This window comes from Xenopus laevis, chromosome 2S, assembly GCF_017654675.1.
Source record: "Xenopus laevis strain J_2021 chromosome 2S, Xenopus_laevis_v10.1, whole genome shotgun sequence".
In the NCBI taxonomy this organism is placed as follows: Eukaryota; Metazoa; Chordata; class Amphibia; order Anura; family Pipidae; genus Xenopus; species Xenopus laevis.
In genome coordinates this window covers 118,733,057-118,760,000 of record NC_054374.1, presented here as the reverse complement: position 1 = coordinate 118,760,000, position 26,944 = coordinate 118,733,057, and the positions used below count along the sequence as shown (strand labels likewise).

Below are 26,944 nucleotides of genomic sequence, written 5' to 3'. Positions count from 1 at the left end.
AAACTGGAGGAAGGATCATCTGATCCCCTAAATATATAATTACTTAGTTAAGTTGGGTTGTAAAAAGGCTAGCCCTCCAAATGAAACTCAGTGCACACATACCAGCCCCTCCATACACTCACATAAACTATATAACCAACATCAATATTAATTGTATATTTTAGTATCACTATAGCCTTGGATATTATGCTCGTCCAAGAAGTCATCTAATCTAAAGGGGTGGCCTCTAGTGCAGTGATCCATTTTATGGAAAAAAGTATCCGGCTATCTGTCTATAATGCCATCTAATGTATGTACTTATAAAGAGTAATCATATCCCTTTGCAAGCGTCTTTTTTCCAGAAATAACAACCACCATTTTAACAGTCTACCCTCATAATTTAACCAGTTTAGTTTCATGTCTCAGCACTCTCTCTAGTTCATTAAAATCCTTCTTAGTGTCTGGAGCCCAAAAATGCACTGCATACTCAAGATGGGGCCTTTCCAGAGATTATGTTTTCATCACTTGAGTTAATGCCCTTTTATATGCAAGACAGTACTTAAGAAGCCACATAATGACACCACCTGGAATTAGACAACCGCCAGATCCTTCTCAACTATAGAAACCCCCAACACACTGCCATTAAGTTTATACTTTGTATTTATATTATTTCTAAGTGCATAACCTTGCATTTATCAACATTGAACTTCATTTTCCAGTTTGCTGCCCAGTTTAACAGGCTAGTCAAATCACTCGCAAAGTGGCAACATCCTGCAACAAACTTTTAGTTCTTAGTTCTTCACAATTTAGTATCATCACCAAAAATAGAAACAGTACTTCCAGTGCCCACCTCCAGGTCATTAATAAACAAGTTAAAAGAAAAGGACCAAGTACAGAGCCCTGCGGTACTCCACTAATAACACTGGTCCAATTAAAAAATGTTCCATTTATCACCACTCTTTGTAACCTATCCTTCAGCCAGTTCTCTATCCAAGTACAAATATTATGTTCCAGGTCAATATTCCTTAATTTATCTACTAACCTTCTGTGTGGTACTGTATAAAAAGGTTCTAAAAGTTCAAGATTACATTAACTGCCATCCAGTCGGAAGTCCTGCTTACCTCCTCTTAAAAGGCAATTAAATTAGTCTGACAAGATCTGTTATGCATACAACATGTTGCTCACCGACCCCTTGGATGTTGCTCCCAGTGACCTGAAAGCAGGTGATTATTTTTGAATTCCTGACTTGGATACAAGTAATGTTGAATAAAAACAGGTAAACTACTAAAAATAGCCCCCTGTAGACTGTCTGTTCATATAGGGGCTAGCAAATAGCCAATCAAAGCCCTTTTGTTTATGTTTGTGTTGTTCTCCAACTCTTTTTACATTTGAATGTGGCTCATGAGTAAAAAAGGTTGGGGATCCCTGGTGTAGTTCAATAAGCATACAACCGTATGCAATATTATGACATTAGATAGATAGGTAGATAGATAGATAGATAGATAGATTCCTATGACAAGTAGAACATGCAAAGACAAAAACTTTGCAGGGATCCCTGACCACTTGCCTACTGGTCACCACTTGAGCACGCCCTCGGAGTGCCCAGGAACGACTCGAGATCTCGGGAACAAGGATCACACACACTTACACTTATATTATAAGACTTGCTCTGTTTTTTGCTGTACATGATGGCATTATATACCCTTACAAGCCCCCGAGGGTTGTGCACAGATCAGGGAGGACAAGTTACAAAGACTCAACTTGTAATAATAGAAAAATAATAAAAATAACCACTTCAGTAACCATCAGATTCATATAATTGATGGATGTACTGGGAAATAAAGTTATGCCTCTCGAATTACACTGCAGAGATACATGGGGATGGTGCCTGCATAATGTAAAACCATTTATTAAGAGTATAACCAATTAAATATTGAACCTACAGTAAATCTAATTTAATACCTTGGCTCTTCAGCATGGTCATGTCAGGTCTGATGCATTTTATCCTACCATTTTCTCAAATATATGTATCTCTTCACAGAACAGGCATGTTAAAGGTGTAACGCTTATACCTTTATAATTATTATGTGGTACAAGTCAGGAATCAGTTAATTTAAGCAAATGGCATTCTAGTGTGCAATATCATGCTGCACTTGCTATCTCTGCTACCTTGCAGCATTAGTGCTCTAGATTTAAGCCAAGCCAAAGAATACATTTCAGGGATGTTTCTCTGGTTACCATCTCTAAGAATACAGAAATTTAAATTGCCTCATAAAAAAAATTAAGCAACGTTTGTTTGAATATAGAGCTTAGTATGTAGCCTCCACTGGAGGACTGATCTACAGTATAATATCTTTATCATAATTAGTGATGGGCGAATTTGTCCAGTTTCGCTTTGCCATGAATTTCTGGCAAAAAATGAGCGAAACAGCATCTAAATTGGCACTGGCGCCGAAACAGCTGACGGCGTCAAAAAAACTTTGACGCTGGCGTCGGAATTGTGATGCTGGTGAATTTTCACGGACCAATTAGCTAATTTATTCGCCGGTGGTGAAAAGGGCAATTTCACTCATCACTAATTATGATACAGATATTATACTGTACATCAGTCCTCCAATGGAGGTTACACACTAAGCTCTATATACACCCATCACTAATCATAATTGCTGCAAAATATTCTATTACTAATAATAGTGCCTTTTAATCACTAACTATCTTTATAAAACAAGATTATTGGTCAGACCATATACTATTTATGTTATTATTTGACTGACTCTATATACAGGGACTGGATTGATTGCCCTCTGAGGTAACTTAGACTGTAGAGTTTTTTTTCCTCTTTCCTAAATAGGAGTTAGGCAAAAGAGACAAACAAGTTGAACGTGAGACATATGTCTTTTTTCAACCACATCTACAATGTTACTATGTGAAAAATAAATACTTGGGGTAATATAATTAAGTCAGAAGTGATATTGCTGGCACAAGCTCTAAGGGGTAGATTTATCAACGGTCGAATTGAAAAATCTAATTTTAAAATTGATGCCATTAATACCTTATTAGTGATGAGCACATTTGTTCAGCAGGCATGGATTTGAGGCGAATTTCTTTGCATTTAGACTGAGAAAAATGTTGCAAATTGCAACACCTGAAATTTTGTTGAAATACCCAAGGTGAAATAAACCCCAAAAAATACATAAATTATAAAGGTTAGCCAAATGTAATTACAAACAACTTTTTAATATACATTAATTACAATGGTTTGAAAATTATTTGTTAATGTATTTGCTATTGACGGCAGTATTTATCTGCCACTTGCAATAATGTATACAACATGCAAGGCTCTGTGGAAATTGGAGTGTTGGCTTTATACTTGGTTTCAATGCAACATAAAGTAAGGATTAACAGAAAAAAAGATACAGATACACTTTAAAACTTTTACAAAATAACTTTCAGGTTTTTAATAAATGTAAGGTATACTGGAAATGGTCTCTTTTATTATTTGGATGGCATTCCCCTTTAATACTTTCTGTACCAAACAGTACTGTCTTCAGCAGGTGAGTAAAATAAACAAGAAATTACTTTGAGTATTTATTTCCATGGTGTCGAATTAAACAAAAGGAAAAACATTTGTGATGCTCTTGCTATTTTAAGTCACCACATATGCTAAATTTGAAAAGATAAATTTATCATGAATTCCCTTTTCCCTCTACTGTAATCATGCATTTTATGCACTCAATTAATCCATCTAGTCTCTTGACATTTAAACACAGATTAACATTTTTTAGGAATATACAGAAAATGTGATACTTTGTAACAGTAATTTTGAGGTAACAAAGAAATAACATATGTTAAAACTTACTTCCAATTTTTTTCTGGATTTTTCTAGATTTTTGAGGGTATCCCGTTGTTCTCCAGACAGTATGTCCCATTGGTTAATTAAGCATGTAAAAAGAATTCATAATAAGAAGTCTCCCAACTCATATTCATCCTGGTTCTAAGATGATTGAAATGCTTCCCCTTCACACCCCACCATTAGTTTGATTATCCCTATACTTGCACTGTGGGATGATTCACCATGTTCTATTGTAAAATCATTCTCAAGTGCCACTATCCATTCACATATATAATATAATAGATTGATAGATGATAGATAGATAGATAGATAGATAGATAGATAGATAGATAGATAGATAGATGATAGATTATAGAGAGAGAGAGAGATAGATAGATAGATAGATAGATAGATAGATGATAGATAGATAGATAGATAGATAGATAGATAGATGATAGAGATAGATAAAGAGAGAGGGAGAGAGAGAGAGAGAGAGAGAGAGAGAGAGAGAGAGAGAGAGAGAGAGAGAGATAATAGATAGAGAGAGAGATAGATAGATAGATAGATAGATAGATAGATAGTATTTGTAAGTTGTTTGAATAGCACTGAAATTGTATTTACTTAATACAATTCCCCTTTCAGAAACAGTGTCTTTATAAAGCAAGCAATACTGTATAACCATTGGCTTCATACACTAATGTGTATCATAATACATTTCACAACTTAATAGGGAATATTTCATGGCTAAGTAGAATATGCAATGCACAATTATTAATTCATAAATGAATTAGTGGACAACACAATCTGAATTCACTAGTTAGTGGTAAAATGTTAGGCACCCCACTGCTAATTAAATTGCTACAGTTTTTTCCCCATGCCAAAACTCCTCTGCAGAAAAAATGTACCAGCCTGGGGAATTTCTAAAGCATGGCTGTGCAGCAAATCAGCCAGATATCAATCAGGTAGGTTTGATTATTCTGTTGGGGCAAGGACTGCATCAATGAGTTCATGTGGTCCTTGCCTGATAGCGTGCATTTTCCTTCGTTCTGATATTGCCCAGCTCATGGTGGGCATATCGGGGAGTAATATGCTTGATTCACCACCTCACTAAACAAGTGAATCTGAAATTTAGCTGTATGGTCAACTTTAGATTTGTCTAAAGTCTGTGTGATGGACTAGGAACTAAAGGTAGAATGGTTTACAACATTGCTTTAGAATTTACTGGGGATGCCTATAACATACTGGCAGCCAACAGTGGGTGTTTATTAATAGAATCTAAACAAAGGGATACAAATTCTAGTTTAATAAAATGAAATAGAATTGTTCCATTTTAGAGTCACTAATAATGAGAGTAATTTCTGAAATTTAATTTGCTGTATACATTGATAAAAAAATTGATACAAAAATGACAAATTGTAATTTTATTTTTACAGATTTGCAGAAACTGACAGGGCTACTGTTTCTTTCTATATATTTTTTTTAAATATTATTTTGTAGAACTGAAAGCTCTACATCATGACTGAATAATTTACTACTCCTGGTTCCAACATTTTGAAAGACATTTAGTTAATGACATAATCTAGAATACAGGAAGTCTTGTCCCTACTAAATTAGCTCATTCATCTGATTTGTGTGCTACAGCTATATAGGAATTGATTTGCAAATAAATCAATAGCTCTCTTAATTCTTATTCTTGTTTGTCATATTTAGGGGCCTATTTATTAAAACTTGAATTTTTCTGTTCAAGTTTTTAAAGGAGAAAAAATAAATCTTGAATTTTTTCGAGATTTATTATGCTCCAAAGCTGCTAAAAATCCAAATCCAAAAATCATAAAGCTAAAACCTGTCAAAATCATGTGAAAGTCAATGGCAGATGTCCCTTAAACAATTTGAAGATGTTTTTTCAAAGTTATAGAATTTGAGCATCAAATCACTTTTTCAGACAGATTTATTGGTAAATTAAGGGGATTCCAGTTTGGTCAATTTTTTTTCATTATACTGAGAAAAAGCAAAGCTTTAGTAAACACCCCTAAATTCTACGATGGGAACATTGGATTACAGAACATGTATTTATTTTATATTAAATTCAAAGAATAACTTTTGCTAGTAGTGCATGGAGACTTAACACGGGGCTTGAAGTATATGGCAATATTGGTTGTGTAATAGTGTTTTTCCAGAATCCGATTCTTCAGCCCTTCACTTTAAACCTTTTGGCCATGCATCTTGACACCTTTCAATAGAGATTTCCCACTAGTAAATATAGGAATTTATGGAAATGTTAAATTGATGCAAAGTTTAACTGCAGTTGAGTGGTTTCTAAAATACCTCCTATGTGTTTAGATAAAGAGTTCATAAATGTTAGAAGTAAAACAGAAAAAGAAAATAAAATATCACAAAGTATTAACAATATTTTAATGCAAAAATATTGCTTGGTATCATAAAAAAGAATGTGATATTGTATATACAACATTTTATTTTAACAGTACAGTGGTGAGTTAAAATGTTGAGTCCAGGTTTCCACAGAAAATGTATATCCAAGTATAATTAGGAAGACTTTACAAGCTATAGTTTTTTGTTTTCTTTTAATAAAAGACAAATGATTAGATTGAAATTAAAATGAAGCTTTAAGGAAATATCTTCACTCTGACATTTAAAAGAAAATTTTGATGTTTTATAACAAAATAAATTACAATTTATGTGCATAAAACTAGATATGAGTAGAACCCAAATTTATACATTTTCTTAAACTAATTTATGATTTCAATATTTTAAGGGATACACAGAAAATAGAAAATGAAATGTTCCATAACTGCATGACCTGTTTTAATTCCAGTTTCCCAAGGATTAAAAAAAAAGACACTGAAAACAAAAATAACACCCCTTTCACACTACAGCATACAAGGACAATAAGTAGATGGGCAGCGATCATACAATACAGCAGTGAAAGGTGAATTTAGGAAACGTTACGTTTAGTGGAAGGATACCTCATGTTAATTTTTGTTTTGTTTTTCAAGAACTTTCACTCAAAAAAGACATATTATAAAAATATTTCTGGTGTCTTGACTTACTTATCAGCCACAATTTCATCCTTATTGGGATATTTCAAGCCATAAAGGACTTCATATACAAATAAATGTGGCTGCAGTGCACCCCTTCATTTCACCAGATTCTAAAAATCATACTTTTTTAGAATTAATACAGTGACTCCAGGACAAATATTTACATGCCTGCATGCATTTAAACTACAAAGGCTGTTTTTAAACCAAGAAACTGACAAAACAAATTGTCTAAAATTGTTTCCTAATATCTAATAGTCTACACATACATAATGCCTTCCTTATGGGGCGGTGGCTATATACATGTGGCCAGAGGTTAATAAAGCACAGCACTTTTAACTTAATCCCACAAAAGTACATGAGAAGAGTGCCTGAATACCTGTTTGTTTGCTGTTGGAAAAAGAAACACTATAGAACAAAAATCATTTTTTCTGTACATTCATAAGACAGTATGAGTTACTTTTTAATGAAATAATACAGCAGTTCAAAGTCCAAGTTTCTTTATCTTCCATAGTAGGTTAAAAATGTTATTTTAAGAAGAAAACATTGTTTTCAATTAAAAACTTCTTGATAAAGTCATGATATCCATGGATTCCATATCAGTGCATGCCCTTTTAAGATTCTGCAATCTTCTCTTAAGTGGCTTCATTTAAAGCATCGTTGCTGGTTTATGCGTGATCAAACTGTTGAAACATTTAAGTGGCCACATTTGGAAGGTTCTGATGTGCTCAAATGGAGGAAAGTCAAGACTTGAACAAGTGTCATTTTAAAAAAAATGTACAGCAGGCCTTAACCGCCAAAACAATTCTATACAAGTTTGCAGATGCATTTCAACGTCACTTCTTCAAGAGAAATGCTATATTTATAGTTAAAAAAACTTCTCAAAATCTCTGAGATCATAGTCACATGTTGGCAGTCCGATGATGCAGAATATATGAAGAACTCCAGTACTTAATTTAGATTATATATTCATTTTATTCAGAAAACCTGACACTTCAGAGTCCTCTATTGTCGCTTGTGCCCCATCAGTACATCACACTGGTTTTTAAATAAAGTCTTCCATCTAAAAAAGATAACATTTATGTTAACAATATGTCATCACTTATGTTTTGCTTTTAATTAATCCTAAAACATTTTGTAAATACTGTTTAATTTATTGTAATATATAGCAGAGATAATTAATTAACTATTTTACATTGGGTACAGTGTAGATATCAAATTCTAATTTTATAATTGCTAAATTCACAGAACTTTGGTGCCAGCCCACAGGAAAATAGAACCTTTTTGGTTTAGAGTTTAATAAGAAATAACCATTTAATCTGAATTATGTTTCATAATTCAAGGTTAGGTGGTTTTGGATCTGAAATTATCAAGTAGATGTTTTTCCCTGTTGTAGAAAATAGCCGTCAGACTTTGCATATTTAAATACATTACTACATGACTAGTGAATCTGTCCTATTTCACTTTTTTTCACTGAAGAATTAGCAAAGATGCAAAAATTGAGAAATGTCAATGGTTGGGCGAAACCTGGTGAAAAACTTCTCCCATCACTGTCTATGAAGATTCTCATTTACTAAGGTCATGATATACATTATCTAGTAAAAATTAAGTCAAATAAAACTGGACATTTGGTTGGTTATTTATTAAAAAAAGTAATAAAAAATCTGGAATTTTAAAGGAGAAAACACAATTTCTTTGGACAAAAGAAAACTCAAAATTTTCATGATTTATTAAACTCAGAGGCCACTAAAAGTACTCCATCTCAAACCTGCTGATGTCATGTAGAAGTCAGTGGCAGATGTCCCTTTTACAATTGGAAGATATCATGATCTTCACTGGGTCTGAAGAATTTGTGGTGTTCAGATGATAATCCAAAAAAATCGAAGACAAATCTGAAAAAATCTTATGGATCAGATTTTTTCACGATTTTATCAGGTCTTTACATGCACCAGATTTGTTTGCTGTAATTTATTGATTTGAGTTAATTTATTGATAAATACAGTAAAAATGTGAATGGGAGTTTGGTCAATGTGGTTTTAAAGGGATGCTGTCATGGGAAATTTTTTTTTTTTTTTAAATGAATCAGTTAATAGTTCTGCATTGAAATCCATTTCTCAAAAGAGCAAACAGATTTTTTTATATTCGGTTTTGAAATCTGACATGGGGCTTGATATATTGTCAATTTCCCATCTGCCCCAAGTCATGTGACTTGTGCTATGATAAACTTCAATCACTCTTTACTGCTGTACTGCAAGTTGGAGAGATATTATTTCCCCCCCCCCCCAGCAGCCAGACAAAAGAACAATGGGAAGGTAACCAGATAACAGCTCCCTAACACAAGATAACAGCTGCCTGGTAGATCTAAGAACAACACTCAATAGTAAAAACCCATGTCTCACTGAGACACATTCAGTTACATTGAGAAGGAAAAACAGCAGCCTGCCAGAAAGCATTTCTCTCCTAAAGTGCAGACACAAGTCACATGACCAGGGGCAGCTGGGAAATTGACAAAATGTCTAGCCCCATTTCAGATTTCAAAACTGAATATAAAAATCTGTTTGCTCTTTTGAGAAATGGATTTCAAGGCAAAATTCTGCTGGAGTAGCACTATTAACTGATGCGTTTTGAAAAAAAACATGTTTTCCGATGACAGGATCCCTTTAAGAAAATAATGAGAATTTTTCAGATTTTAGTCAATAACGCCCTTAGAGTTTTTCTTGAACCTTTTCTCACCACTGGCTGAAGCCACTCGGATGAGTGATGAAATGGTATCAATAAAAACTATAATAGAGGCTTATTTGCTAGGCTTATTTGCTAAAAAAGTGATAGAATATTCCTGTATGTGTTTTTTCTTATTAAAAAAAGTTGCAATTCAAGCTGCTAGAGATAACTCCCATTGACTACTATTTAACCTCGTCAGGTTTTACTTGCCGAGTTTTTGTAGTGACTTTTCTTTTTTATGCTTTAATAAATGGTGACTATGGTGAATAGTCTTGAGTATATTCATACTCAAGTTTTTTTCTCAAACTCAAAAAAACTAAAACCCGACTTTTGATAAATGGGCCCCCTAATGTCCAGTTGCCTTTAACTTGATTCTACTAGATACTGTTCACCCATCACTATTCATGACATTTGATAATTTACTTTCTGTAAGCAGTCAAAAAATAAATGGATTTATAAGAATGTAGTTGATTTGTGCACCACATATACAAATATAATTAAGGAAGAACTTTCATTCTTACAAAACCTTTCCTCTATGTGGATCAATATAATATTAATCATTATCTTAGAGAGTGAGAACAAATCTTAATAAATTATTATATCTGCAAACATGCCTATTTTGTCTTAGCATGTCCCAACATCTTCATTTCTGCTATGTCATCCATATAATACAATATACTGTGAATGGCATATTTTTTCACTATATTTTCATCTTTGCAACAACCAAGATGATAACAATGTAAAGTACCACACGAAATCTCCAGACCACTCTATTTGTAGGGTTTTCCACTGCCAACTTTTGCCTTCATAAAAATACCTTTAAGTCATATAATAAGTAGTTTAATACTACCTTAATACTGAATTTTTCGGAATTTATTAAAATCCGAGGATGGAAAAATACGAATCTGAAAATCCGCCATCTCAGACCTGTCGAGGTTGCATATAAGTCAATGCGAGAAGTCACAATGATTTTTTTATGTGTTTTCGGGTGAAAATTCCAAAAAAAATCATGAAAATCGGATGAAAAAATCATGAAAACATTTTTTTTTTCCTGCACGTCAAATTTTCAGGAAAATGTAATAATAACTAAGTGTAAAAAACTAGAGCGGATTTGATCAGCGTTTGTAGCAGAAAATATTGAGATAAATTCAGACTTGATATATAAACCTCCTATAAGTCTTGTTGCTCATTTTTCACTGATAGTTCTGCTTTTTTTTAGGAATTGTTACTTGAAGTTCCTAAACCTGACGGTTTTGCCAACCTGACTGTCCCTTCTTAACCTGTCAGTTAGGGGCGCATTTACTAAGGGTTGGATTTCGAAGTGGTAAAACTACGAAATTGAACCATCGAATTGTAGAAACTTTGAGTCAAAGTTTTTTTTTTATTAAATGTAGCGGTTTTCGATCGAATTCAAATCGTTCAATCGAATCTAGAAATCGTTTGAATCGAACGATTTTCAAAAAAACCTTTGACTTCTAAAAACTTAGCCAAATACTGGCTATGGGTTCTAGGAGGTCCCAATAGGCTAACATAGCAATTCGGCAGGTTTAAGGTGGCAAAGTGTCGAAGTTGAAGTTTTTTAAAGAGACAGTACTTCGATTTTCGAAAGGTCGAATATGCAAAGTTTTTTCAATTCAAATTAAATTTTGGTCTATTCGATGGTCGAAGTACCCAAAAATTACTTCAAAATTCAAAGTTTTTGAATTCGAAAATTCACTTTGAATTCACTTCGACCCTTAGTAAATGGGCCCCTTAGAATTTCTAATGCTAACAGACTCCTGCTGCACAAATATGGCAGCCCATTCATAGAGGAACATGCAGGTAAGAAAGGTAATGTAAAAGCATTTGGCAAATACTTTTTTGACATAAATATAAATAGTATACAAAGACAATATTATGATAGATATAAAAAAAATTATTTTCTGGTGTCAGTATCTCTTTAATGCACAAAATATCTAAATAAGTTTTTAAAAACAAGGTTCAGTAAAACATGTATAGTGCATCATTAAAAAGAACATATTACCCTTTGGCAAATGGGTTGTTTCTTATAGGAACCTAGCAACCAATATGTCTGCCTTATTTGCACTTGAAGAATAAAAAAATTTCTTTTTGTTAGTGGCAGACAAGTTAGGTCATATACTGTAAGAAAATACAACTTAATTATTCATGAGATAGCGATTCCATGTCAAGGAGACAATTCATGCAAAAGTAACTCAGGAAAATGAATTATATTTTCAGAGATGCCATACAAAGAATCTTATTCAATCGTTAATATTAAAATATTAAAAAGCAATTTGTCAAAATAGCTATAAATGATTAGTGAATACCAAGCATTCAGTTAATCAGGAAAATTATTTTTGAAAATTATGCTGCTTTTTGAAGATTATATCCACCCAAGTTGTGCAGTTAAATGGATAAAATATACTTCAGCCAGCCAACATGCTGAGAAATAAAACTTGACATTCTCTGTTCCTCCCTACATTTAGGGGCATATTTATCAATAATAGAATTCGTGAGTTGTTTTTCTACCTCGAATAAACTCAAATTTTGAATGTTTAGGTATTTATAAGAAAATTGGAATGTCAAAAACTCTAATGAAAAAAAAATGGGGAAAAAACCTAATGATAGGGTTCATATTCTGAAAAACTATAGATTGAATGTATGTCCTGAAAACTTAAATTTATCGAGTTTTTTTGGATAAAAACCCTTAAATCAACCAAAAAACTTGAGCTTTGCCTAGGACAACTGCCATTGATTTCTACATGACCTACATGATGGCAAATTTTTTTTTTTTTTTAAGTTTCTTGATTTATTTAATTGTTAGAATTTGAAACATATTACCTCTGTATAAATGGAATTTGTTTTTTTTGTTTTTTAAATTCTTTATTTATTCAGTTTTGCAATAAAGAAGAAAAAAATAGAGGGTAGGGGGGGATACAGAAAGAAAGGGAGGGGGTGATTGGGAGATGTTATACATGCAATAAATACATATCAGTTATCACAGCATATCAAACATAAGTATTATCATTGTGACTTCACATCTCTCAAAAGGGAGTAGGGGGAACTAGAAGGAAATATATAGGGGAAAACGAAAAGAAGAAGAAGGGGGGGGAAAAAAGTCGCTTATACTTTTTTAATAAACTTGGTACTTGTTGCTTATGAAGTCAAGTTTCTGAACATTTAAACCTGATAGAATATTTCCAAGAGAGCGATTTGAGAAGCAAGTAAACATTTTGTATCATGTTGAATTCACAAGAGTACTTTTATACAATGACCAAGGGTCCCATATGCTTTTATTTTTCAAATAAGAGCCTTGTTTAATCGTCTTGATTTCTTCAAATTTCTTAATCTCTTCCATTAGTACTATCCATTCCTGAACAGTGGGTACATTTAAGCTTCGCCATTTCTTTGGGATCAGAGCTTTAGCCGCTTGAATCATAAATAATAGTAGTTGGTTTCATGATGGCAAATTTTTACATTTGAATATTTGAGTTTTTTATGCATAATAAATACCAGACATTAGAATTTTCCAAAATATAATTCCAATGTGTGAGTTTGGGTACAAAAAAAAATTCAAATAGTGGAAAAAATCACATTAGATTTTTGATTTGAATTGATTTAGAATTTCGAAGTGAAATATACTTCGAAATTCAACCATCGAATGGCTATACTTCGACTTCGAATATCGAAGTCGAATTTTTTTTTTACCGAATTTGACCGTTTTGCAGTCAAAGTAAAATTGTTCGATCAGACGATTAAATCGTTCGTACCGAACGATTTTATCGTACGATCGTACGATTTTACTTCGAATACAAAAAACTTAGAAATATGCTCTGGAAGGTCCCCATAGGCTAACATAGCACTTCAGCAGGTTTAATTTGGCGAAGTATTGAAGTCGAAGTTTTTTTAAAGAGACAGTACTTCGAATATTGAATGGTCGAATAATCGAACGATTTTTACTTCGAATTGAAGTAAATTCGAAGTCGAAGTATCCAAAAAATTTTGAATTTTTTTACTTTGAAAAATTCCCTCGAATTCACTTCGACCCTTGATAAATCTGCCCCTAAGAGTATCTCTATTCTTTATATTGAAAATCTTATAATATAGTTTTTAGTATATGTTAAACTGATAGTTTCCCTATTCTACATTTCTATAAGTAACAAGAGAGAGATGTGAGCATCACTTTAATATACTCAAGTGATTCATATATTTTGAAAATTATAATTAGTAAATACCAACTAAGGGGCTGATTTACTAAAGGGTGAATAGTTTCCAGCGGCCGCTTTGCACACATCGCACCACTTCGACAGGCGCAAATGCGCTACAAATATGCTAATTCACAAAAATGCAAAGTTTCAGCCCGGGCACCAAAAGCATTTCATAGCAAAGAGGCGCTAGCGTTCATTAGTGCCTATCGAAGATTCGCTAGTGATCTTGCGCCTACGTTAATTTGCATATGGCGTATGTAAAGTTGTATGGAGGTCTTTATTATAAATGTTGGTGCAAATGCTTGAAGTTACCACTTTTTCTTATACATGTCCAGGGAACCTTAATAAAGACAAGAGAGTTAATATAGTACCCTACACATGAGCCCACTGTAAAATGGATGTTCCTTATGTTATGAAATGTCTGGAGAAAACCGGTTAACTAAATAAAATTAGTCAACCAACAAAAGTTTAAGTCAGGACTTTTGCAGGCAATACTGCTTCAAAAAAGAAAAAGTCGCCAGCATTTTTTTGAACTCTGATGCATTTTCGGCTCACAGGATATGTAGTAAGGGACAGAAGATTAAGGAAGATCTAGCTGCTTTATAGCACGTCGCCGGTCTGAGGTGGCGAAGGCAACTCTGGCAAAAGGGGTAACGTTCAGTAAAATCCGCATTTTAGTGAATTTGAGGCGTAAAGTCTGTTCGCCAGAGCAAAAGGTCACCTGACGATAGAGTGCGAATGACCACTAGCGACGGTCCCGTTCGCTAGCAAATTGGCAACTGCGCCTGTTAGTAAATTGACAATGTCCCTGTGGGTGGCAATGTTGGCAAAAAGTCACTAGTGTTAGCCACTTCTCTCTTTAGTAAATCTACCCCTAAGAGAGAAGGACAGAGGAAAACAATACTATGATTCAAATATTTATTCAACATCCTGCATTGTGGAGAATTGCTAGACTGACAGTATGCGGTATTTCACAAAAAGCTAGTAATTTACCACTGGATGGCAGCAGAGTGTTCAAATATAAGTAATAATGTTCATATTATTACTATTATTATCATTATTACTATTACTATTATTATTTAAATTTATAGAGCTCTGACATATTATTCAGCTTGTTCATATCAAGAAACTGATTGTAATTGATTATTGAATTGTTTAAGCGCACCAGAATCAGCATCTGAAGGTCCACAAAATATTAAAATTGTAACAATTGAATTTTTATTTTGCTAAATTCTTATTTCTGGCTTCATAAAATATTTCTATTAGTTTTTGTGTGAAAAGGCCTGGATTCTGATCTGTGTTTTGTATGCACAACAGCCACATTATATGGAGCAACCAATAAGACCATAAATGTTGAGCTTCAGCATCTTTCAGTGGCAAGTCATCCCACTCCCCTCCAACCAATGGTAATGGATGGGACTCTATTCAGGAGTCCCATCTGCCCGCCAGTTGTAAAGGACCCCTAATATGTCTTGGGCTATTGCAATGCTAATTATCTAGTACCTTAATAAAAGGCATTGCATCATGAATAGTTGCATGAACCAATCAAAGCAGTTTAGTACAAGTTTGCACAAGGTCCAGTGCATTTTATTATTTTACTCCCTAAAACAATGTATAACAAAAGGCACAAAGTTAGCCCAGGAGTGGTAACTCACAGCAACAAACCAAAAGTTACAAATTGAGCAGTTAATGCTACATGCTGATTGTTTGCTGATTGCTATGGTTTAACACTAGTCTAGTACCAAGCTCTACAAATTAATCTGTGGACCCTCTTATCCACTGGCATACATCCCACCACATATGCAGGAGCTTTATTTTAAAATTTACAAACCTACACTATGATTTAAGTATGTCCATCACCTGGAACAGAATAAACATTTTTTTCAAAACACAATAAAATCCAACTTTATATTTCCATAGTTTATTGTCCTATACAAATAAGAAGTGATTGGTGAATCTGACCCGTTTCGTGAAAAGGCTAAAATGCATTGAAGTCTATGGGGGACAAAAAATTTTTTGACACACATCAGATTGTGCGACAAATTTTTAACACGCGACAATTTTTTCCCGTATTAGAGTCTAAAACTTGGCGAAAGTTTTTGCTCATCTCTACAAATAAACCCAGGGTGTGGATAAGCGCTAAAATTGTCCGTTAGCTCTGCCCTGTCCTATTTATTTATAGCCAAAAAACAGCTTCTCTATACTGTATATACCATGCAAAAAAAAGCTCCAATTACTAACACCACAAAAGGAGGTGGGGCAAAGGAGGTGCAAGTTGGAGGCAAAAGCTGGGGCAAAATTACATCTTGGGCTGGCCTACCCACGACCCACCCCATTTTGCAGATCTGAATGATGCAGGCAGTGCTGCATTCAGAGTGAGGCACAACTATTGTTCATTCTAGAAATGTTAAGGGGCACATTCATCAAGCTCGAGTGAATGAATAGAGGGAAAAAACCTCGAATTTCGAGTAGTTCTTTGTGCTCGACTATCGAATTGGCCTAAATTCGCCTGAGTAGAATGATTTGAATAGATCGAGCACAAAAACGCTGCGACTATTCGCCCATTCGATAGTCGAAGTACTGTCTCTTTTAAAAATACTTCGACTGCCTACTTCGCCACCTAAAACCTACCGAATTACTTTAAAAGCCTATGGGAAAGTCCCATAGGCTTGTTTTCTAAGTTTTTGATGGAATAAAAAGGCATTCGATCAATCATTCGATCGAATGAAAATCCTTCGATCGAATATTCGATCGTGCAACTATTCGCCGGGCGAATATTCGCCCATTCGACTATTCGCCAGCGCGTAAATTTGCTCGAATTGCCTATTCGATTCTATTCCCCAGTCGAATTTCGAGGGATTTAACCCCTCGAAATTCGACCCTTGATACATCTGCCCCTAACTATTGTGTTACTTTGTAACAAGTGGGCAAATTGTTTAAGGGTAGGACTTCACGATGGGAGAGGAGCGCTGCGTTTTCATCCGTCAGTCAGATAAATGTAGTTCTTACCTGCGATTTCTCCTTCACTTCCTTTTTCTTTAGAACATCTGACACGTCGCATGCATTTTGTCGCATTGTGACGTGTCGGCTCCTCTCGCATCGTGAAGTCCCACCCTTACTTTAACAAAAGTGTTATGCTAAGCAGAAAGTTAAAAGTACAATGTTAATTGGGTGCAAAAATAACCCTGCATAGAGCTGGTGAACTATTAACCTAAGAACTACAGTATACCCTATGTTAATATAAGGGTTCATTTTCAGCAGGCCTTAAATCCCCTTTAACAAGCACAGGTATTTTCAATGCACCATCTCTCTTTTAACAAAGACTTCTCAAACGCTAACACAGTTTTGTCACAAATAATTAACTAAAAATATTAATACTTTGATTACAAATATATTCTCGCTGTACAACTGGCTTTCTCTTAAAACAAAACATTTGGAACGAGAAAGTGAATAACAAAAACTGTCTAGAACAGAATTTTAACAGTTGCATGGATTTACATTTGGTTGTAGTTTAAGTTCAAGTTAAATGATGCAGAAAGCATGATATGTTTGTTCTGTAGACATTGAAAGCTTAAAGAGGTTTTTTTGAAGACTTTAATTATAAAAACATTTAAAGCACACAAAGTTGCACAATTTTTATTTTAATGAAGATGAGAAGTTCATTAAAGAAGATAAATATTTCATTAGATGTTAAATAAAACAGAGATTTTTTTGGCTTCTCTCAGCACAAAATTCCTTTGAAAGATTAATTAATACATGCAAATTATGCAAATTAGACCCATGCAAATATTTTATGAAGACAATTAAGGGAACCATTAATTACTGCTTTTTTTGCTTCAGTGAGATTCATTCATTTAATTTTAATTTCACTTTAACTGTTTTGATGTATAATCTTGCAGCTAAGAACTTTATCTTTCCTAGAGGGTCACTTAAAAATATAAATTTCATCAAGTGAGCAGTAACCAAAAAACTGTAAAAGGTATTCTCGGGACTACAGTATGTTAAGTATCAAGAGGAATGTCTAACACAATACAGTCCTAGAAAGAAGTAAACTAGAAGAAAACGTGAGCTCATTCTTGGCTGCGGTTCAGCTGCTGAAAAAGCAATTAATTTGCTTTGGCTGTTCTAATATAGGGGAATTAGAAAGTGTGACACAAGACAAATAGAAATAATTAGTTCTCCAAAATGATGTTCTCATTAATATAGTTTGAACATTTGAAAAAAGAAAAAAATTAACATTATTGTGGTATGTTTGCTTCCTGCCCCCTGCTCAATTAAGTTAACTATTTTGAGTTATATTGCTTCCCCTACTGTTAAAAAATGCACATTTCAAAGCATCTGGATTATTTTATCAATATAAATAATATGTAAAAACATTGAATATACTGCTTCCAGAATGGTTTTTAATTGGTGATAAATATCCAAGACCTTAGTAATGGTGATGCAATGAAATAATATTGAACTAAAGAAAATATTTTTCAGATATTAGAACTATGTCACACTCCAGGTTAAAGAATATTTATTCTTTACTTAAGCTTCAGTTCTCCTTTAAATTCAAGATCAAGGTACATTATGTATATATGAAACTATGTAGCAAAAAGTCAAGCGGTTAGTGACGCTGATAGATATTGACAGCAATATATACACACACACATATATATATATATTATTCAGGGTTTTGCATTTAGCTGTCCTGGACAGTTTAGTAAAGGAATAGTAAATATGTTTAGGACCCAGGGGAGACTCTGTCAATTAATTTCTATTTTTTTATTTATCTCTTCCTCAACTTTTTTTGTTTGCCATCTTAAAGGGGTTGTTCACCTTTGAGTTAACTTTTAGTATAATGTAGAGAGTGATATTCTGAGACAATTTGCAATTGGTTTTCATTTTTTATTGTTTGTGGTTTTATAGTTATTTAGCTTTTTATTCAGCAGCTCTCCAGTTTGCAGTGTCAGCAATTTGGTTTCTAGGGTACAAATTACCCTAGCAACCCTGCATTGATTTGAATAAGAGACTGGAATATGAATAGGAGAGGGACTGAATAGATTGATAAGTTATAAAAAGTGGCAATAATACATTTGTAGCCTTACAGAGCATTTGTTTTTAGATGGTGTCAGTGACCCCCATTTGAAAGCTGCAAAGAAACAGAAGAAAATTGCAAATCATTCAAAAAATTATGCAAAATAAATTATGAAGACCAATTGAAAAGTTTCTTAGAATTGGCCCTTCTACAATATACTAAAAGTTAACTTGAAGGTGAACCACCCCTTTAATATGCTTGTTTCAAAACTTATAGTTATATTAGTTCAACATATCCTTATTGAAAATGTATATTCAATAAATCAAAAGTTTCAACAGTGAGTTAATTGTTGAAGTTCTGAGAAAAAAAATAGAAAAGGCATATTCTTCCCTATCTTGTGAAGTACGTTCTTTAAAGTATGTGATAACTAACACAACACTTTTAATATTTATATATTTTAATCATACTGAGATTAAAGTGTAACTAACATTGACCTCAGTAGAATGAAACAATTGGCCATCTACTTGCTACTTGATGCAGTCAATGCTGGCTTCTCTTTAATTCAATCAATGTGTTGTTTAATTAAAAATCGAAACGCATAAGGTGACAGAAAATAAACACTTTATTGCATGTTTTCTAAAATGTTTTAAAATATATTTTCATTTAAAATGTTTGTGGGGCTTTGCTTCACTAAAGAGGCAGTCAAAATAAAAGGTTATTTGTAAAAATATAAAGCAAGATAAAGGGGGTTATTTATCAAAGTCCAAATGTATCTCAATATTAATATACACTTTTCTGAAAATCTTGTTTGCTGGGAAAAATCAGAAAAATACAAATCGTACTTATTTTGCACCTTTTCCACACGATTTTTTTCTGTTTTTTGCCCGAAAATCATGAAATCTTTGGATTATTGAACAAAACCCAGCACAGATCAAAAAATCAATGGGGCTTCTCCCATTAATTTATATGCAACCTTGGCAGGTCTGGGATGCCGGATTTTCGGATTCAGACTTTTTCCATTCTCGGGGGAATAATAAATCCTGAAAAATTTGTGGTGTTTTTTTTCATTAATAATTCGGCTTTTATACTAAAAAACACTAATTTTTAATTTTTTTTGGCATTCAGAGTTTAGTAAATAACACACATAAGTCAAAATATATACAGTATTATATTGACTTCTCAAAGGACAGTATAGTGTTCTTAACAGTAAATAATAAAGGATAATCCTTATTAATTCCACAATCAATACAAAAATATAGTCTAATGCAGAAAATCTACCCATAAAAAGCATGCATAATTTAAAATGCAAAAAATGGGAATGTCATTGCACTCTCGGATAATGGCCCATTTAGTTTGAATAGTTTTTAATGATACTTTAAATTAATATTTAAAAGCATGTGGTCTCTGAGCAAAGAATCTCTAAAAATATATATCTATCCGAATACTTTTTTATCTCCACAATTTGTAAAAAATTTTATACATATGCAAAAGAAAATACAGTCAAAGGATCTAAAGGTCTTTTCTTTAGCTATAAAGAGTTATAGTAGGACACGCTGATTAAGAAAAATTATAGTTCACTATATGAACTCAGGGGAAATGTTATTTCTTTCTAGTGTCTTGTTATAACTGAAATAAAGATTTAAGTATAATGTATTCTTAGTAATGATATTAAAATGTATGAGAGAAGGTTAAAAAGTTTTAGTGCAATACAGTTAAAGAAAGGGCCCCAAAGCTCTCGAGTGTAGTTATTTAATTAGCATTTTCGATATTGATTGTGTAGTATGTAAGAAGAACTGATATATCTTCCCGGCAGATAAGGGTTCATTTATGATCACTAGATGCAGTGCTAAGTGATAAAAATGCCATACCCAATACATTTACGTCTATAGGTGCTCACTATTTCACTATTTAAAGGGCATGGAGACTTTAATTATGTCCCTCCTATGTACTGCACCTAATCTCTCAACTGAATGCAATTTACTAACCCTGCATTCATTTTTGCACCTCCAGTAGCTGATGAAATAATTTGTTCCTGAATGCAGTGGATACATTTACACTGTTTTTCAAGGAAAAATGTTGCATTAAGGACAAAAAAACCAATGGTAAACAGCTCTAATTTTTTGAACTTTGCACTCCTTTAGTAAATGAGCCCTATAGTATGAAATGTATTTATTTTTCTTGCTATGAGTGCTTTTCATGAAGATGGGATGGATTCTTAAAATAACTACAGTGAATGGGTATTCACTGTTGGAGGCACAATTTAATTTGCTCAGGCAAAAAAAAAGCATAAAGAAAAAGTAGAAAGTGGGTTCAAAGAAGGGCAACCAATCTAATTAATGAAATGGATGATGTGATACAGACGGAAAGGCTTGAGAAATTAGGGTTATTTTCCTTAGAAAAGACATGCTTTATTTTAGGATGGGTATTTTGCATTTTAGGGTGTTTCAAAAATCATATGTATAGTGAAAAGTATAATATAAAAGAATTGCAATCGGTTGCCTTTTGTTTAAGATAGAAAGGGACCAGTTAATGACTATATTAAAACATTCTGAATTTTTTTTTTTAACAAACAGCATGAATCTGACCTTGCCGGCACTTGTGCACATTTCAGCCAGATGGTAAGCTGCATGGTTGAATAGCATACTATAACAAGAGAATACTCAGTTTCACATATTCAGATTTATGGACTTTTTACTTCCTACCTTGTATTGTCCTTTCAGCATCTGTTCTGGCTCCATTACGGTCAGTTTCTAAGTCCGGTGTCATAGATTCTAAAATCGACGTAAAATGAAACATGTCAAAATCAAAAGTGAATGATAGTTGTCTGTTTGTTTGAAGTATTGCTTTCCCTTGGTATGTATTCCCTTAACTAAACAATTTAATCAGTGAGTGGTGGCCAGAATGCTTAGGAGTCGTGGCTTCACATGTGTTTTTACTGTATGCTACCGACAACCTGCTTAAGATTTTGGCCAAAGCACTCACATCAATACTGATTTCCAGAAGTACCATAATAGATTCATATAATTATTATGTACAAAGTAGAAAGGAGAACATGGAATTGCAAGGAAAGAATAATTAGAAGATGCATCATTCAGTATGGGGGTGAGCTGTAACTTGAATACATTTTTCATTTACTTGACAAAAAACACACCTAGTTAAAAGATTTTTATTTAACAACAGCTCTCTCTCTCTGGTAACTGAACAAGAATATATATATATATATATATATATATATATATATATATATATATATTTTAAACTGGCAAACAATACCATTAAGGACTCTGAGACCTTCTGATGATGCTGCTTGTTTCAGTGCTTGCTCTGCTTGCTCTCTTCTTTTTGTCTCAAATTCTAGGGCTTCCTGTAATTTCCTCTTTGCCTTTTTTTCTTTCTTGAGCCTTTTTTGAATTATTGCTGAAATGAAAATTAAATGTTAGTTTGTTGATATGCATGATTATTTATTTATCTACCTACATATAAGCACTACTTGTTTAAGGGGCCGATTCACAAAGGGTCGAATATCGAGGGTTAATTAACCCTCGATATTCGACTGGGAATTAAAATCCTTCGACTTCGAATATCTAAGTCGAAGGATTTTAGCGCAAATAGTGCGATCGTTCAATCGAAGGATTATTCCTTCGATCGAACTATTAAATACTTTGAATCGAACGATTCGAAGGATTTAAATCCAACGATCAAAGGAATATCCTTCGATCAAAAAAACTTAGGAAAGCCTATGGGGACCTTCCCCATAGGCTAACATAGCTTTTAGATGGCGAACTAGGGGGTCGAAGTTTTTTCTTAAAGAGACTGTACTTCGACTATCAAATGGTCGAATAGTCGAACGATTTTTAGTTCGAATCCTTCGATTCAAAGTCATAGTCGTAGTCAAAGGTCATAGTAGCCCATTCTATGGTCGAAGTAGCCCAAAAAACACTTCGAAATTCGAAGTTTTTTTACTTCGAATCCTTCACTCGAAGTTAGTGAATCGGCCCCCAAGTCTCCTGTTTCGCTTCGCTGAAAAATTCACGAAACACGAATTTTGATGGCTGGCGTTAACATTTTTTTGACACCAGCAACAATTTCAACTCTGCCGGTGCCGAAACACGGAAATTCACTGCAAATTCACGCCTGCAAAATAAATTCGGCCATCACTAAGGGGCACATTTACTTAGCTCAAGTGAAGGATTAGAAGGAAAAAAAAATTGAATTTCGAAGTTTTTTTTTTGGCTACTTCAACCATCGAATTGGCTACTTTGACCTTTGACTACGACTTTGACTTCGAATCAGACGATTCAAACTAAAAATCGTTCAACTATTCGACCATTCGATAGTCGAAGTACTGTCTCTTTATAAAAAAATTTGACCACCTACTTCGCCACCTAAAACCTACCGAGCACCAATGTTAGCCTATGAGGAAGGTCCCCATAAGCTTTCTAAGTATTTTTTTTCTCAAATGAAAATCGTTCGATAGATGAATTAAAATCCTTCGATTCGAAGGATTTAATCGGATTTAAACGGTTTTTCCTTTGATCAGTAAATCCTTCGATTTCGATATTCGAAGTCGAAGGATGTTACTTCGACTGTTGAATATCGAGGGTTAATTAACCCTCGATATTCGACCAATAGTAAATGTGCCCCTAAATCTCACATAAACTTAAAGAGATACTGACACCAGAAAATAAACTTTCTTATATCTATTATAAGATAGTCTATGCATACTATTTATAATTTTTCCATAAAAATATTTGCCAGATACTTTTACATTACCTTTCTTACCCCATGTTCCTCTATGAGGGGGCTGCCATATTTGTGCAGCAGGAGTCTGTTAGAATTATAAACTCTAACTGACAGGTTGAGAAGGAACAGTCAGGTTAAAAAACTTCAAGTAACAATAACTGTACTTACAAAAGCAGAACTATCAGTGACAAATGATCAGCATGACCTATATGTAACTTTTAATGTAGATTCATATTTTGAAAAGAACATTTTTAGTGTCAGGATCACTTTAAGCACTTTTAACGCTTCCACAAATCAGTAGTAAACTCTCTTGTCCCTCCACATCAAAGTGTACATACTCTACTCCATGCTCTTTACTCAAGGCACCCATCTCCTCACTCAGCACCAATCTCTCAGAAATATTTTAACTACTGAGGCTGTGTGTCTACGTCTGTCAGCAGTGGGAGAAAGGAAAACCCTGGAGCTATAAAGGTAGTGGCTGCATGACAAGGTATCCAAATGTCCAGCAGCCAGATTACATTGGTTTATGTTTAGAGATTGGCAGAATCAGATATAGCTGTTGTTGGGTGAGAAAGAAATGAAAGGAGTTAAAGCAGGGGAAAGAGAGGGCAGTGATGTTAGGGGAAGAGGCAGTTCATTACCTTATCTTATTATCTTATGTGGATGTTTTCCTTGATACACTATTATATTGTGGTTTTTGTATTTTTATACAGAATATATGTGAGAGTCGGAATTGTATTAATTCATGTTAAATGAGCATCAAATGCTTGATTCAGGGAATGTTTCCGATTGCCATTGGGGTCAGGAATTTTATTCCACTTGAGGCAAAATTTGCACAGGCTTCAGGTTGAAGTTTTTGCCCTCTTCTGGATGAAAACAGTGGATATATTATGATGTATTTTAAATTTTATTTGTCACAGCAGCAGCTGTAGGTCCTTGCCAGAGTACTGCACAGGAAATTTTAGAAGAGTGAGAAAGGAGGGTCTCTCCTGTGACTGCACGGTGGTTGATTGATACAGATGTTACTACTGTTTGTTCTAGCTAGGTGATAGCCTGCTTGAATTTCTGAGACACCGCAGATTCAGTATACCAGAGTTTTGAACCATCCTCTCTGTAGGTAGAGGCAGCCTAACACTCAGTGGTGGATATAATGATGTAGTGCTGATCCTAAATGGCAACTATAGTAGTGAAACTCAATTCTTCAGTGAGGAACGGCAGAGGATAGTAATCTCTTATGGAATTCTGGCTTTAGAATGTTGGCTTGGGTTAAGCTGGCAAGGTCCTATTTATTTGATAAAATATGAATGAATGCTGTGACCATTTTACCCAATTTTTGGCTCCTGGTGTTTTATTATGTAACGTTGGGATTCAGTGGGATGGCTCAAGGTAAAGGGTCAATTGAGGAGTCCCCTTTCAAGCAAAACACCAACCTGTCTGACTGAGGGGCAAGAGCTAAACAAGGAGTAGGCAGCTGTATACAAATCTTCAATGACCTATTCTGGAACATGTAATATAATATTCCTATATATGGTATAATAATTGAAAATAGGATATACAGTACATATAAATATCAGTTTATAAATATCTTCATGTACTTTAAAGGTTGTAGCATGAATAGCTTCTCTGAAACATATAACACATCATAGAAATAAACAATATAACAGTGCTTCCATAAGTATACAGTATTTTAGATACGTTACACTATATACTTTGATTTCAATAATTTACATATCTTGTGACCAACCAATAAGGTTAGGCCAAGCATGTTCTTGAATCAGAGAATTACAGAGCCATAATTACTGACAGTTTGATTTTTAAAGTTAGACCTCAGGAATCAGGAATACTATGAAGGCAGTCTAATTGTACATTGGAAATAATTACTAAACAATAGGTTATGTTATTCAAATACCTCTGTTCTTTTGTTCTACTGCAAATTGTTTTTCAATGGCTTCCCTCAGTTCTCGTTCCCTGAACAGTTCCATCTTCAGTTCTGTCTTTTCCATTTGTACCTGTTTCTCTTGAGCTCTTGCATTGTCTATGGCAACCTTCAATAAGCCCTAAAAAAAGAAGTCAGAATGACAACACATTTAAGTTTAAAAGTGGCATCATATTTCATTCTTAATACAATGAACATCATTACTTAAAAGTAAAATGCCAGCCAGATATTTATGTAGATGAGTAATTTTAACTAATACATGTGGTATACACATGATTAGAGCTGAGGGTCTGTCTTGCTGTGGAAGCGTCCCCTCATCCCCTGGCTTTTGTGGAGGGAATTTGAGTCTGAGTGACTTCCTGCTATTGCTACAGCTTATTACTTCAACAAGGACACCCTTTATAGGCTACGTGTACTCAGTGTTGGACTAGGATGCCAGAGGCCCACAGAAAACCTTAGACCGTGGGGCAACCAGAAAACCTTAGATGGTGGGCCCACTTTCCAAACTATTATTCCTCCTCACTCAACCTCTTTATTCTCCCAGTCTTTTATATCTACTTACTATATTCTTCCATTATTAATCATTTTTTTCCAATAAAGACATAGGGAATGACCATGAAATCAGGTAAATAATTGGAAGCAAGAGGGCCCACTAACACCTGGGCCCACTGGGAGTTTTCCTGGTATCCCGGTGCACCAGTCCAACACTGGCCACTCCTTGATACAGTAACTGTAGGGAAGACACTCTCTGAGGAATAATGTATGAAATATCTTTCGATCCTTTGCAATTCCCCAATCATCATTGTGTGGAATGGCCTTATTACTATGTAGATTGCTCTTTTATAACTAAGTTGAACTGCCTTAACTACTGAGTGAAACAGCCCCTATTTCTTTGTAGATTGCCCTTATATTATTGTGTGCAACTGCCCTTGTTACTGTCTGGATTTCCCCTTTCATCACTGTGTGGAACTACCCATATTACAGTGTGGAATATCTTGCTAACATTGAGTAGAATTTAGCCTTATTACTGTGTGCTTTTATCATTATGTTGATCTGCCCCAATTATTGAGTGAAACTGCACCAATTATTTGTGGATTCCCTTTATGTGGCTGTGTGGAACTGCCCTCATTACTATGTGGATTTCCCTCTTAACAGTAGCTGGAACTACATAAGTACATGATGTTTTAATGATGGCAGTGAAGTAGACTATTTGTAGGTCCCACTTCCTTCAACATGCATGTATATAACTTTCTACCACCAGGCCAAATGGAATCATCAGCCAGATGTACCATCTGGAGTGATTGATCAGTCCCCCATAAAGCTTATGAAATTTACTTGAAACAACCAAGTCACCTGAAAGGATTGACCCAGTCAAAATCGAATAAAGTACTGTTTTTATATTTATAGTATTGTAACATAGTAAAGAGGCTCATTTAACAATGGTCGAAT

At 34.1% G+C, this 26,944-nt stretch overlaps 1 protein-coding gene across 1 annotated transcript in view; it reads right to left on the bottom strand.

Annotated features, from left to right (window-relative positions):
* Window positions 1-6,520: 6,520 nt before the first annotated feature.
* Window positions 6,521-26,944, bottom strand: part of dach1.S (dachshund family transcription factor 1 S homeolog) — a gene marked incomplete at its 5' end in the record, with an annotated part of 231,580 nt that continues 211,156 nt past the window's right edge. The window contains 4 exon segments of the mRNA NM_001096718.1: window positions 6,521-7,930; window positions 21,519-21,587; window positions 22,090-22,233; window positions 25,469-25,616. Of these exon segments, the coding sequence (NP_001090187.1) occupies window positions 7,893-7,930; window positions 21,519-21,587; window positions 22,090-22,233; window positions 25,469-25,616 (399 nt within the window). The 3' untranslated portion in view covers window positions 6,521-7,892.